Below are 16,462 nucleotides of genomic sequence, written 5' to 3' on the forward strand. Positions count from 1 at the left end.
TCGAAATCCTTTGAAATTTTCAGGGAATATACTTCATTATATCCTTAAACAACCCTGAAAATTTCAATTTTGGAATAGAAGTGGTTTCCGAGTTATGAAGTTTTTAAAATGTCAACTTTTCGATTTAATATGACATTTTTTGTGGTTTTATCATCAATTTTGTAAATTTAATGTAAATAATTGATATTTTTCGGAAAATATATTCGAAAATAAGGAGCAAAACGGATTGTTTGAGAAAATTAAGGGAAAAAATTAATATTTTTTATTTTAATTTATTTGTTTAAAATTTTTAAAAAGTAAATATTTATTTATTTCTTTTAATAATATGTTGAATACAAATTTCCAAAGTATTTGAGAACTATCATGTCATGTTTAGCAAATTATACTTTGCTCATAATTTACCGCCAGTCTTATTGGAAAAAAAAAAATAAATTAAATTAAATTAAATTAGATTTTCAATAGACTGGCGGTAAATTATGAGCAAAGTATAATTTGCTAAACATGACATGATAGTTCTCAAATACTTTGGAATTTGTATTCAACATATTATTAAAAGAAATAAACAAATATTTACTTTTTAAAAATTTTAAACAAATAAATTAAAATAAAAAATATTAATTTTTTCCCTCATTTTCTCAAACAATCCGTTTTGCTCCTTATTTTCAATATATTTTCCGAAAAATATCAATTTATTTACATTAAATTTACAAAATTGATGATAAAACCACAAAAAATGTCATATTAAATCGAAAAAGTTAACATTTTAAAAATTCATAACTCGGAAACCACTTCTATTCCAAAAATGAAATTTTCAGGGTTGTTTAAGGATATAATGAAGTATATTCCCTGAAAATTTCAAAGGATTTCGAGTTGAAAGAAAAAAGTTCTGGCTATCTGAAAATGGCGATTTTTCGAAAATCGATCGGCTTTAGATGGCCATAACTTAACGAAATAGAAGCAATCAAGTAAAAAGTGGGTAGATTTCTTCAGAGTATACCTGAACAAAAAATATCAGCTGCTGATCAACCTCTACTTCGAAAACTGTAGATATGACAGCATTTCAAAAAATAGGCAAAATTTCTCTAAAACAGTGGTTTAGTTAGCAGCTCGCCGTGAAGCCGGACTTGAGTGTAAACCAATGACCAATTTTTTCCTTAAAAGTAGAGGGTTTACAGAAAAGAATGCGGCCTCAAACGAGTCTCTAAGTTATATAGAAGCTGAGATATAAATTTTTGAAAATGACTGAAAAATCGACTTTTTTCAAAATTCAAAAAATTCTCCAGCGGCCGGATTTGATCGAATCGGGCTCAAATTTTCAGGATCATCTCCTTTTCTAGTGTACTTTCGAGGAAAAAATCGGCATCAAAATCGGTGACCCACCCCCGCAACTTTTGGTCGAAAAGTAATGGATCTGCCCATATATATATATATATATATATATATATATATATATATATATATATAGTGATTTTAACTTTATCATATACACTTAAACAATCGCACTATTGTTTCTCTGCATTCAATATACCAACTTTTTTCTTTTTCCAAGTTTAAATTATGTCATTTATGTATCAATGAGATATAATTGTAATCTGGAGAGGTTACAGTATCCAGCTGTTCCAATATTTATGCATATACGCTACTTTTATTACTTTGATAGAGCGCAATTAATGCGTTTCTCTCTGAATTTCCCTTTCATTTTAATATAAGATTATATCTGTTCGGTCACAATAATGCAATTAATTAATTAATTAATTAATTAAAGCTTTGATATGGAAGATTATCGATAGACGAGTTAATTATGGCAAGCATTCATAATTGAAACTGAATCAAATCTAGAGGGAAATACCTACACAAAATGAAACAGGAAGGTTCTTAACTAATTGCATGTTGAGAAAAATTCTTATATATTATGTGAAAAAATGTGAATAATTTCTTAACAATTAAAAATGAATTTCTTATGAATTCATAATTTTTACATCATATATCTTCTTCTCTTTCATTTCACGCGGTCGTGTAGATTTAATTTGAACTTAATAAAGTCTATTTAATTTAATTAAATTTAGTAACTTTAGTAAATGTGCGTAGCTGTGTTCGCGTTACATTTTCACGAAAATTAAGTACGCGAGACACGAAATGGAGCAATATAGTTATAGTGTGCATAATGCAAATCAATGTAAGAACTTACATTCAATTAAAAAGCATTTAATATCAAATATTGCAAAAATATGACAATAAATTAAAATCGTATATGATATCTTTGACATTTTCTAAGAGAAAACAAAACTTTATTACGTTTATTATAAAAAGTCTCAAATTGTTCCATTAAATACCAAGACATTTTACGTAGATTATTGAAAAATATTATTGCAACAAATCACGGCTTTTTTTCTCGAGATAAACTCTCTTTCTATAAAATCTTATTCCAAGTTCATCAAGGAATCGGAATGTAATTGTTCAGATCAACAGTATTTTAAGGCACATAGATCATCCGAACAAGCAATCTGGCACGAACTGCATTTTCGTTAACGAGACTCATATAAGTTTTACCGTTCCGCAATTGACTTTTTCGATCGCCTGTGAAATCCACCGAATTGTTTTAGACACGAAGGGAAAGAATCGCGAGAAGGAAACGTAAAGGATGAAAAAGTCAGCCGGCGAACGCGCCGGTGCCCGAATCGAGTCACCATTCTCGTTCAGGCGCGGATAGCCAGCGCAGCTGTTCATTTCACGTAACAGCGATCTCGAAATACGCGTGAGAGAGCAGCCGCTGACCTATCCAGAATTTTAGCTGCTCTCTTACTCTCTCTCCCTCTCTTATCTTCTATTTCGTACCAATCAGTATCGCGTTCAGTACGTTCCTTTTTATTCAACTTACAACTATATGTGCACACAAAAGTTTTTACATGTTCCGCAAATGCATCGAGAAATTTCTTTGTAAGTACCGTAAAAATTTGAATAAAAAATAAATCTCTTTTTAATAGTTTAGACATATTTTTTTGAATTGAAAATAAATGTATTGAATTTAGAGATTTTTGCCAATCATCGTTGCGCGCTGTAATTTTCATTGTGTTACTAATTTGTTTCCACTAACTGTAATTAAGCAAGCTAAAATGTTGAGTTAATGGAATTAAACGCAATTCCGCGTTACAGAAATCAAACGTTTATCGAATGTTTATGGAAATGAAGTAATCGGGCTTGAGTATACTCTGGTAAAATTATGCGCAACGTCTGGAACTAGTAATACCTCTGATATTGCCGGGGTAATTTTATCATGGAATTTCTGAAGAGTTTTTTCCTAAACTCGATTACCCGGTGTGTACTCTGCGCATTTTTAGCGCGCCGTGCCGAAATATCGATCATTCGAAAAATCTTTTATTCAGTCGGAGGTTCTAACGTTATTTCCATATCCGCGTCCGCGTCGTTGTTTGAAGTTTACTCAAGAAACGACTGAGAATTACGCGCGAACGAGTAACGTTCCTCTCTCTAGCAAGCGCCAGATGCGCGCTGAAACACACCGCATCATGCTGGATTTACGCATCACGGAATCGTTGCGTGAGAAAATTTTGCGAGGAATATTTTTTTCTAAAAAATTGTATTATTTTAGGCCAGTTAGGCTTTCTCACTATCGCTATTTCTGTTGAAAAGGGAGAAAATATATATTACAATAAATTACAAATAAAAACATATGGTGCGAGAAAAAAGATAAAAATTTTAAGTATAATTTGTAATGGAATTAAATAAGTAAATTAGAATATAATTTAATATAACAGAAAAGGCAACGATTAAAAGTTAGATAATTATAATTGAAAATTTATCAATTTTTCCTTTTTTTATATTTTTGTTAATTTATTTCAATTCTTATATTTTTCTATCATTCTACTTTTCTCATAAATGTGGATAGAATGTAAGAAAATTTAATTTAATTATAATAATAAATGTTATAAAAACAAAAGAGGTAATATTAATTATTATTTTTGTCTTCGCGATAGATACGAAAATATCACAGATATTTTCTATATTTTCTTTTAGCGCTTGCACTGCTAAAAGTATAAATTTGATCCAACTATAATAGTTTACAAGTAGTTTAAAAATGAGTAGTTCATGATGATCATATGGAATCATTATTTTCGGTACGATAGCTTTTAGAAAGCAAAGCCGCGATTCGAATGGGTCATCGAGTGCCCGCTCGGCCATATTTCAGCCAGTTGAGCCAGTCGTTTCTTGGATAAACTTCAAACGGCTCTGCTTTTATGAAATGATGAAAGTGAATGGATGAGACAAAAGCGCTAAAGTTGGGAGACAGAGTATGCACAACGGATATCCTTTGTAACGGATAGATTTCGATAATCCAACGTAGCTTGAATTTATTTCAAAGTTTAAACATTGCCAAATTTGAAATATATCAAATTGGAACAATTTTCTAACGAACGCGTATATATATATATATATATATATATATATATATATATATCATCAAAATGTATTTTGTTTCGAGTGTTCGTTGAAGAGATACATGGTGATTTTTGCAGGATTACTATTTGCATAACAAGAATTAACGAAATAATTATATACGATGGAGGAGCATTTCGCTTTTTCGAGAGTCTCACAATTATAGTCTCCATTAGAGTCTCCATTACTATAGGATATCAATATATTATAGGAACTATTTCAAACTGACTCGAGACACGCTGACCGAAATATAGGCGAGTCACCGACCCGTTTGCGTCGGTTGCGCTCTCTAAAAACCGCACCGCGCAAAATGCATCCCTCTCGTTAGCGCGGATAAATCCCTCGGTTTGCGATCGAAGTAGCATTGGCATGGAATATATACACATAATATTGATGCTCCGGAGGCGAACTTTTCAATTTGCGTTGGAAAAGTCCCGCCCCGCCTAATGCACGTAATCAATACAGTCGGCGTGCGTATATGTACGTACACAAACGCGTACACCCCCCGCCCCCCGGATAAGCAAATATATGGGCGAATGGATACACAAGATGTCCCCAAGAGGGCTGCGACGGGACTCGAGATCGAATTTGCGGTGGGAATTATAAATTACGCGGCCGTGGAGCGGCCGAAATTGGATCGGGCCGAACGTGGGAAGGGGAAATGATGTTCTTGGAGGTGATATTAGGAATGGTAACTGGCGAATCAATTTTTGACGCCACGTGCATGATCGAGATTGCACGTCTCGGTGGAGCGCGTCGAATACGTTTAACAGCCGCGAGCGGCTGGCGTACTTAAAACCGCGACTACTGAAATAAAGTCACTTGGAGCGTCGACATTCATAAATCATAATAAATACTTTAATTCGAGAGATTGTACTCTCTAAATCTCATAGAGTGGTTTTGCTACTAATATATTAGAGTGATTGCGATAATCATTCCAAAAGAGAGGATTGTCACTCTAATTTGAATAAGTGCGGGCACTCATAAGATAGGAGTGAATTTTTGACACTCAAATTTTTAGAGCGGCTACTCTATCGGGGTGATAAACACTCGAGTAATAAATGATTTATAACAGAGTAAAATAATTGTTCACTCAAAATTGTAAAGTGACATAATTAACTTTTATTAATACTGATCTACTGCACTCGAAAAGAGTGCCCTTTCACTTAAATGGAGTGCGATTTCACTCTTTCTTAGAGTGGCGAATCACTTGAAGTGCACAGGCTCAATTTTCACTTTTCGTTACACTTGCATTTCACTCTTCGCCTTTCAGAGAGCAGCTTCTTTTCATTTATTACAGAAACAAATGAGATTTTTCCCCAAAAGTTAACATAATTTAAATCGCTACATCTTTTATTTAATTAAAGAAATTAAATTTTTGTTATTACGGCAGTATTATTCGCAAGCTTTAGCATTAACGGCAAATCGGAATATTTGTCGATACGCGAATCGCGCGTGTAACAAGCTCCAATAATTTATTTACAGTGCGTGGAACTTTAGCGCAAAAGAGCGCTTTTAACCCCTCCGCAACAAGGTAAAGCCATACATGTACGCAATACTTTTTCACCCGTCAAATTAATTCGTGGCGTGGCGAAAGATGAAACGTACATACACAAGAGCCAAATGCAATCTGGTTAACGTATTAATTACCTGATACGATATCGAAAATGTTTGCTAATTAATGTTGCATAACATTAGATTTAATAGTCGATTCGATTTCAAAATTCGTATTGGACATGGGATTTGTTGGCAAGCCGCAAAATTATTAAATTCAATAGCGATATCGTGAAAATCTTTTTACGCCGCTTTTAAATTCGATATTCCTATTACACATTAATAGCGGGATAATAACTACGCTGCTAGAGAAGGGGACCATTTTTAACGGTTTGTTCTTCCTCGATCAGTTACGTCATCAAACTAATGAAACGGATCACACACGCGCGCGATTATAATTATCCCATAAAGTTATTGTAATTATCGATGCGTAAGATCGGCGCGTGATGATTCAAAGGCTGCCCTGTTATTGGTAATAATCTTATTTAAATCAACCGTGATTTGATTGCAGTTATACAACGATGCCGGGGCCGAGGCTAAAATCAATACTCATTTGGCTGCTGTCCGCTGCAGCATGGTTTCGCAAAAAGCGTTAAAATCTGCCTGAATGTTCAGCCGGGCATCGAATTGTCGATAAGGTTAAAACGCATGACATCACGACGTACTGATTTGAGGGAGATTGATGAGTGAGAAAGAGAAGAAGGGGAATGGAGAGAGAGAGAGAGAGAGAGAGAGGGGGGGAACATGCGGTTCCCTGCCGTGTGTATGCGTCTGCATGTGTGTGCGTGAGAATGCGCGCCCGGGTTAAATCGGTGTATTGTTGGGGATGGTCAGAGATGCGAAACGGTTTGAGGTCAGTGTGTTACACGGACGTGCCACAGTAGAGTGACTTTTTTGCCGATCCGTTTTTCATGACCGGGCGTTTTGCCGGCGGACTATTTCCCTGCAATTTGTGCGAGAAACGTACGTTGGCCCCGTGTCCTCCTAATTTTTTTACTAAATGCGCTTTTGCATCGATATTATCGCCCTGATAATACGATGAGAATATCGGCGCTCTTTCAACCTATCTTTATCGTGTAAAAGTTACGAGCGCGCGATATCTTTCTTTAATTTACGAACGGCATAATGGATTTTTCTTGTCCCGAAATATATTGATTCTATATTGTATTATTATATACTGCCTAACTGACTGCATTATATAAACTGTTAGATATATAGGTTCCGATGTTCACTGCCAGTACCTACTGAAAATCCTATAATCTACGTCACTATAATATATATAAACGTAGCCATAGTATATATGTTAAAATCAAATCGAAAATATAGTGGATCAAGAAATTATTTTAATGATTCTATAATTATAAATATTATAATAGTTCTAATTAGACATTTTCGGCTTTGATTTGATTTTAGCTCCATTTCAATTTAGTTTAACTAAATCACTTCTCTTTAGAAAGAGAATATTTGTAAATGTAGCAGGTAAATATGATTGATTATTAATAAATTGTAAATTTAGATCAAAAGCGTGAATATAAATAAGCTGATTAACTCAAACGTTAATTTAAAATATAAAAATGCATATTTTTATATTTTATGTATTTTATGTATTTTATGTATTTTATGTATTTTATGTATGTTATGTATTTTTGTATATTGATAATTTCTGGAAGTAAGACTGCCAATGAGAAAACAATTTCCTGTCAATCACTTTTATAATATATAGCCTAGTTTATTAAATATCATATTATTTCTAAGAAGTAGTTTTATATAGAGTTTGGCATAATCGAGAATGTGTATCAGAGCACTGTCAATTATGCGAGTTAAACACAGCAGCAAGCTACGCTGCCGGAAATTTGTTCGAAAGTTTTTCATTATGGCTAGAAATATATTTCTACGCGTGCAGATGGCGGCTGGAGAAGGAAGGGAAGTTCCAGCGTCGTATATTTTCTCCCTTCTTCCGCCGTTTCCATTATGCATACAACACACTTGATGACCGGCACGACTATGCAAGGGAAAAAAAAAGAAGAGCCACCTTAATCTCGACCTACCGCTCCGTCCTTCTTTGCGCATTTTATTTCAAAAGTCTGTTTCAAAGAAAGCAGCTTCTTTCACGAACACAGGTATAATCGCGCAACATTTCGCCTTACGTTGAAAAAAGTGTTTATTATGGCGACATACTGTTGAAACTTAATATGCGTATCGCTTCGTGTATTTCGATATTTATATATGTGAAGAGGATAATGGGAACAAAGCCCGCTGATTCAACATTGATGTCATATTTGGGGCAAAACTGTTCAAAGTTTAATACAAGCGAATATTCGATAGAATTCATTGCGGCCATTGTGTACTATCACCTCTCCAAACTGTCAGATACAGATATCAAAGCCGTAATAATTAATAATTATTATGTATGGTTAACGTATCCTATACTTTCATTTCGTGTGTATACGTATTGTTTCATGACAGATAAGATTTTTCCATCCACGCGCATTCCAGACGTATAATATTCTCAAATTAGCGATGCCCATTAAGAAGACTTAATAAGCCGTTATAATCCGCTGAGACAACGATTCTTGTCATCGTTCATAATCAATTAGAAACTCGTCTGTATTCAGGCACAAACTTCGCGAACGGCGAAGGATTAAACTATCCTAACGGAGTTCTATTTTCTCGGCGCGAGGAAGACGAGTTCATAAACCGAGTTTGTTAAAGGATCTATTTATACCACACGTCACTTGATATTTACAGCAGACGCGCGAGTCTTAGCGTCATTTACATTAACGAGACAAATCCCATTTGATGATCTTAATAATAATTAATTGTCATTTTTTAAAAAAAGAAGTTAATTAATTTTCATTTACCAAGAACAACTGGCGATAATTTTATAATACGATATAATCTTACTTTGAAAACGATCTAAAAATATAAAAGCTTGAAACTTTCCGTAATAAATATTAACTTCTATCTCCAGTTATTTTCACACCTGCCTTTGTCCTTACATTGTCGCCATTACTGTTCTCTTTTCTTACTATATCAACTTTTATTTGACTACTTTCCTCTTTTTTTTATCGCCGTTAGAAGAAGTTGGGGTAAATTGGACGCACGTGGGCAAGTTGAACCATCACGACATCCATTATATGTATATTATATTATATTGTTATGAGTAAAAATTTTAAACACGTTTTCAAGTTATCTTGAAAAAGGCTTAGCGTGGTCCAACTTACCCCAACTTCCTCTATCCATGGTAAGTGAAAATTAATTGACTTCCTCTTTCTAAAATTGATAATCACCGTTAAGGTGAACGTCTTGTTAATGTAAATGACGGCAAGACACGCGCGTATGCCGTAAATATCCCGAGACATTAATCATCGATGCATTTCCATATTTCCAACGGGGTCTAATGACTTCCCTCTTCGCAATCTTACGAAGAAAATCGCGTCTACTTACATCGCACGTCGAATCTCACTTCGATGCTCGACGACATTGTGGGATTGGCATACGCCGGATGGATGGCGACGCATCTGATCGGCTGCCCGTAACGTGATCGCTCAGCCAGAATCTCGCAAACACTGTAGGTTGCCCAAGTGCGCGGATTATCTATCTCGGTCGAGTTTACCTGGGGCCGCAACGTCCTCATCTCGGTCTCGCCCACGTACCTGCATATCGCCCCGAAAATTTGCATTTCCAATGGCTGTTCTGCAACAACTCTTACTCGCTCCCCCTCCTCTCCTCGACATCTTCCTCCGCGGTCTCGCTCTCTATCTCGCTCTCGATCATCCCCGTTTTCGCCACCGCGCCGCGCCGTTCTCTGCCTGGCCCTCTTACCTTCTCCCGTCTTACCCCACCCAACCTTCCCCATCGAGGCTCATCGTCGCGGATTATTCAGAATTCTGCTCTTCTTAAGTCTTGCGCGCAGTTTCGCGGACTCCGACTAACGGCGGCACTCTCGTGAATTAAGCCTCTCGGTGCTCGGAGTTATTATCGTGCGAAAGATAATATGGAAGGGTAATATGAAAACATAAATTCGTATCTCGTAAACAGAAAGGAGCAAGTCGTTGTATTCACAAAGCTGTATAGCGCATTAAACTTATCTCAGGCACATTACGTTCGCGATTTGCGTAACAATGATCACGACAGCCACCTCGTTTGTCGACGATTATCTTTTTAGGGATGGAAGATGGAAGCTCAATACTCGATTGCACGCCCGTGCAATCTCCCGGTCTCTCCGCACGGTCATAATTAACACGTTTATGCATACACATATTCCGCGCTGCGCCGCGCGTATGCCAATTAGGATAATTCCCAGTGAGTAAGTGGGTAAGCGAGAGCAGATGAGGGCTGGCAGAGGAGAACAGTCGCCTTGTCAAGGGACCTTGTCTGTACAATTTGAAACGCGACCCGAGGCTCTACGGACGCCAGCCGTCCCGCTAACCGAAAATTGCAAGGTTTAAAGCCAAGAGAGATTGCGCTTCTCTCTCTTTCTCTCTCTCTTTCTCGCCGCGAGACGCTTGTTTTTGTTCCGCCGTAAAACTATTAAACCCCGCTCCCGGGAGCGCTTTCCACTTTCTCGGAACGACCCGAGACGATGTCGTGCGATGTCGTGGGAAGCAAGAAAAACCGGACCAAAAATTTCGCCGTCCGCTGATCCCTCGCATGAGACTCCCCTTCCGATGTTTTCCCGTCGCGCACCGAAATGCATCGTGTAGCCTCCTTAATTTCACTCGGGCACGATGCAGAATAGATCATGATTATTCATGGGGCGCGTGTTCTACCATCGACAGCGTCCTCGATGCATTACGGGGAATCTTCGAGCGGCGGGAACAAGCGCGCTCCAACGACGGCCGAAGAAGAGGCACACGTCGATGGTAGAAGACGCCTCGGAATCGATAGTAACGTATATTTTGATTACCTAAGACAACCCGATCAATCACGGAGCCCGAAAGAAAAGCCCTCAATGAGAAAAAATCGCGAAGAGCAGATCTTTCAAAATCGGAAGAGAGAAAAAGAATCTTTGATGAAAGAAATATTTTAGCGATAAAATAACTCTACTGATTTGAAAATTACGCAGTTTTATTAGAGCTGCGATGTAATTGTTAGTTTCAGCAAAATTGAAATTTTACGTTTCGCTCAAACATTCTCCCTTAAAAGTTAAATGAAAATGGCAAGCGATTCCGTATGTTTATCGTCTTCTCCTTATAACCGATACATTCCATTTAATCCGCGAGATCCATAAATTGTCGAATAATTACGCTCGTAACGGGGAGGGCAAACGAGCGGAAGGAAACTTGGCGCGCGACGAAGACGGGGGAGCCGCGGGGGACGGAGAAGCGAGCGAGACACGCGAAGCGAGAGATCGCGCGTGCCAGGTAAAGGGGGGTTTCGGCGGCGCAGCAAGTTAAGTAGTACGGAATCTACGTGCAACAATTACGAACCATTTAATTAGAGGCGAAGGATTCCCATACCGCGCTCTGCAAGTGAGCGTAGCGATCTCACCTGCTCGGGCTGTCACGTTGCTGCCGGGGAGAATTAGACGGTCGGCGTACTCTATCTGCGGTCGCTGAGGGCTGACTGGAATGAGAACATTAGCACGGATTAATCCCGCCGTATGCCATCGCTCTCGCGCAGTCGACGCGCCGGCATGGCACTCCCTCGCTCTCTCCCTCCCCCCCCCTGAAAGAACTGAATGCCCTTTCAATCTTAGACGACGAAATTTCGCGCAAAGAAGAAACTTTGAAATATTATTGTAACCCTCCATAATATTTTTCTTTACGCTCATACTACTTACAAATTTACGATATCACTGAATTTAGTACAAATCTACGGTCAGATTTTACATAATCTCTTTATAAGCGCGATAAAATATCGATATTTTTGAATTTTACCCTCATAAATATTAACGGAGGTGCAAATTGCAATTAGTTACCGCAAGCCGTAAGATTAACAAAAAGAAGCGGAGATTTTTGTGTTCTTGGCAAACCCTATTTTTACGGCGCGGAAATAAATCCTGTTGCTTTATTGCTAATTGTGTCATGGGATTAACTGCATGCAGGCGAATGTAACATCGAGGTAGTCGTCCGGGTGATATTGTACAACTAATCGCCGTATGTTCTCGGTGTAATGTACGTATGATCCCCGGACGAGAGATATTAAATCTACCATAATTTCGGCCGATAAAAAGCACAAAATATATATTCGATGAGGCACGATGTAATTCAGAGGATAACGATGATGGCGGAGGCCAAAGTGCGAATCTACGTGAGTATTTATCAAATTATGCGAATTGTTGCGCGCGCGGTGTGTAACAATGATTGTGTCGATCGTTTCGCTAACGCGAGCTTCCGAAATCAATTATTTCCCAACCATTAACATGAGAAAACAAGATGATTCGATTTGGCTGAATACGACTCGATTCCTCAACCTCATCGAATTACATCGTAATTATCATCCCGCGTAATGACGCAATAATGCGATCGCTATTGTACGACATGGTATGTGCTTTCGCTATTTCTATCTATACATCTTCCATGTCGTTTATCAAATATTTAAAACAGGACTGACTCGTATAATAAAACACACGTTCAAAATCAAGATTTTTTTCCCCACTTTCTCGCTCGCTGGTCAAAGAATGATTTTTGCTCAACAATAATAAATTCGCGATTTTATGTTCTATAATATCTGCGTATAACATTTACCTCTGACGACCAGCCTCGCTGGTTCGGATGCTAACGCGTCCTGCGTAGTGAAATCACTGGCGGTTACTTGGCACTGCCAAAGTCCGTCGTCGAACTCTAACGTGGCTGATCTGACCCATAACGAACAGTCGCCGATGTCAGGCGCGCCTACCCACTCATATTTCTTCAAGTGCATACCTATTGGCTGAACAAAAAGAGAAGAGTTCTTATAAATTATTATATCGTAATTTTTTCACTTATATTTGATTACATCAGAGTATACATATATATATTTCATTTTTATAAAATATGAAAAATCCTTTATATTCACTTTTTCTTATTTTAACAGTGTTTATACGCAGAATGATAAGAGGAATCAATTTATGTAAAAAGAACAATCAAATGATTTCGTTTATGACAGGATATAATATCTTATATGCGCATATGTTTATCGAATTCAAAAACATATTAAAAACATTTGCGATAAGTTCCGCGAGATTAATAAAAACCCCGATAATTTTCGCCAACGAATTTCCTAGACAATGGTCCACGTACGTCAGCGTCTTTCGATCGTTTAATCGACGAGCCTGGGCTTCTCGTTACCGGAATCCTCTTCCGAGGCGCACTCCCGCCGCAGCAGCTCTCCGCCGCGCCGTCGCCATCAGTTGCCCTGTACGCTTCCTCCGAAATGAATCATCGGCTTCCGGCTCCCGGTGTCGGCGGGGGCCGCTCGAGTCTTCTTTCTCGCGGATTAATTCACTGCGGGCCGGTAAAGTGCGGCCCCAGCAAATTTCGCCGTCATAATGTGGCCGTAATTCAGCGATCGATTCTGCATGCGCTCGTTCTTTAATCTCCCCTTCCACTCCCCTTCCTCGCCTGGGTACAAGCTTTTGTCTCCCGCGAAATCAAGGAAGCTTTCTTGTACCTCTTCCCAAAAGTAAAATTAAGACTTTCCGAGCAATCTCACGTTATATGCTCATATCTCGCTTGCCTCGGCACTTCATATCTGTTTTTGCTCGTGTAAAGTAATTTTATTCAGCCTCATCGTTGTCGATATTTATGATTAAATGTTCGGAAACTCTGTAATAATACCTGCTTGCATTCCTTCTCTTTTACCGTGATAATAAATTGATTCTTCCACGCTCAGTCGCCTATCCTCTCCTTTCAACCCAGCTTCGGGCGATACGTTATCGCTACGGCTATTGTACACCGTGTATATCGGCGTATCGGTCGGGGTCAGATTGTTTTATCCGCAAGTTTGCGACGGCTCCATTGGAACGTGTGCACGGCGAAAAGGCTCCTTCGTTTAAAGGTATTAGTCGGTTAATGAGTTTTCGTAATCCGTCTATGCCCACTGCAACTGTCTTGAATTAGCAACGCCTGCGTATTGCTGGCGGAAGATATTGAATTCGCGTTGCAAATTACTTATTCGTTTTTATTAAGTTAGACCGATTCGATAAAAAAATTGCAAGAACATTACTGTAACATACACACACACACACACACACACACACACACACTCTCTCTCTCTCTCTCTCTCTCTCTCTCTCATATTTATTATTATACTGCCTCGAGCAAAATCTAATGAGAAGTTATGCAAACATGTACGATAAAATGTAACTTTGGCGAGCAAATCAATTTTAATTCAACTGAATATTTTTTATTTCGAATTCTGTCAACATTTATTTCCAGATTTCTGTTTTTCCTAAAAAAAATAGCGAGTTAAATGAGGGAGCACGCAATCATGTGTCTGCTGGTGGAAAATAAATCCATTCCTTCTGCACGTCTCGCTACTTCCGGGATGAAAACGCCGCTCGTGATATACTCAATTCAAGAATCCAGATTCTTTTTACGGGGGGAGGGGGGGGAATTCCCGCGCGGGATAGTCCGCTTTGAAGCGGACGAGTCCTTAACTTGGGGCTTCTCAGGGGACGCAATGAGAGCTCCGTTAACTACGATAGGACGACGCCGTCGTGCGACTATATTAGTAATGAGCGGAGCGGTGTTCCCTGCGGAATGCGCAGTTTATCACTCGGTGGCAGACACAATAATACAATGGCGAAATCCTGGCGAAGATTATTCGCGCATAGACGAGGAGAGCGCGCAGGATATGCGCCGCGCCCTCAGGACAAGAAGAATAATGAGTTTGCTGGCGCGTACTTCTGCCTGGTGTTAGGGTGAAACGACGTCTATATAGTATATACTAGCAGCACGAATTAACGTCCTAGGTCATTGTCAGATTAATATCGTATCATTCTCAAATAATCTCCTTTTCATTCTGTCGCGTTACACGAAATGTCTACGCTATCTCGCAACCTTTCGCAATGAAATTGAAGGAACATTATCAGAGAATGCATAAACATTATTACAGTAATATATCACTAGCTGTAACAAATATTTTACTTATAACAATATGTTATATTTATGGAGCTTAATTCCCGGGCTACATTTTATTTAAAGTATAAAAAGTTTAATTAATTAATTCCTTAAATTTTCGTGAATTAAATTTTCGTGTGTGCAATGCAGCTGATAAAAAATAATTCACCCGAAATTAAAATACGCAGTGGTGAAATTAAAGGTAGTTTAAGTTCATAATTTTTCTTTAATGAAAGATCCTATATACTTATTCTCTTTTCCGGAATATATTATCTAGAATACATTACGTGTCTCGCATCGCAAATTATGCAGGATTTTTATCTAACCGTCCAAGTTATACGGAATTTCCGTAGTCGCACGCTTCGCGGACCACGCCTGTGAAGAAGCCGCATGCATACTAACTTCTCTGATATCCTAAGAAGCCAAACCGCCAATTAGGCCAACAGTTTTCCGAACGCGCGCATACGCAAAGGCATTTTTGCAACGCGCACCGAATAGAGAACAAGTTCCTTCCCTTAAATTTCAGAGCCGAATATATTCTTCTCTCCCCCACGAGGATCTTGCAAATACACAAAGAATGGAGGAGCATCTGCGCGCAACAAATATCAAAGTTACGAACTTTTCGGGTTAGGTTTACCAGAAGGATTCGCCGTTATAGTGACGAGCGAGCTTACTTAGAATTCTAAGGAAGGTTTCGAGAAGAAGGAAGGAAGGAAAAAGAAAAGAAGAAAGAAAGAGTTTGGCTGCCTTATACTGGCCGCGATGGTTTTGCGCTATCGGTCTACGTCCTACGATCTATTTCGTTGCTCTCGAAGAGATTGCCATTGCGTCTGCATTACTCCGGGGCACTCTCGTGTTATCGGGGCCTTTGGCCCGGAGGTATGTACCCTGGCCGTTTGCCGTACCCGTACCGTACCGAGCCTGTGTTCGTCAGCGTACACGCGCGCCTATGGTTGCATTTGCGTCTGTGTGCGCCGACGGGGGTGGGCAGGGTTGTGTCTGCGGGTGCATTACGTTGATTGCTGGTCGCGGCCTCTCCGGGAGAACACAGAGAACATCGAAGAGGTTCGGCGGGCTGAAGAGGGCGAAGACGGTTGGGAAACGGGCGAGGGAGAAAGAAAAAGGAAAGCGGGAGGGCCCTTCCTCTCTCCGGTAAGTAAGCGAGCGCTGTATCCATGAAGGTGCACGGATTTTAATCCTTTCAGTGAACAACGGTGACTTCCTTGAGCAGTTTTCCGCGAATAGCGTTCTGTTTTTAATTCTCTCACTTTCCATGGATAGTGCGCCGCCTTCCACGAAGTTGATTTCACTGTTTACTCGCTTATGTACGTACTTTTAATAACGTTTTGTTAATAACATTTGTCATATCTTCTTCAGTTCTTTATAAACACTTGGTGTATACTGAAAGG

The 16,462-nt window shown here is 38.8% G+C and overlaps 1 protein-coding gene across 5 annotated transcripts in view; it reads right to left on the reverse strand.

The window, feature by feature from the left end:
* The window catches only part of LOC139822752 (irregular chiasm C-roughest protein), a 188,182-nt gene that overhangs the window by 17,662 nt on the left and 154,058 nt on the right, over positions 1 to 16,462 (reverse strand). For all 5 annotated transcript variants that reach the window (XM_071794735.1, XM_071794736.1, XM_071794737.1 and 2 more), the window contains exons 3-5: positions 12,699 to 12,882; positions 11,439 to 11,574; positions 9,454 to 9,662 (exon numbers count right to left, since the gene is read on the reverse strand). In XM_071794735.1, coding sequence (XP_071650836.1) covers positions 9,454 to 9,662; positions 11,439 to 11,574; positions 12,699 to 12,882 — 529 coding nt within the window. The remainder of the gene's footprint in view (positions 1 to 9,453; positions 9,663 to 11,438; positions 11,575 to 12,698; positions 12,883 to 16,462) is intronic.

The sequence above is a fragment of the Temnothorax longispinosus genome, chromosome 12 (assembly GCF_030848805.1).
Source record: "Temnothorax longispinosus isolate EJ_2023e chromosome 12, Tlon_JGU_v1, whole genome shotgun sequence".
Classification (NCBI taxonomy): domain Eukaryota; kingdom Metazoa; phylum Arthropoda; class Insecta; order Hymenoptera; family Formicidae; genus Temnothorax; species Temnothorax longispinosus.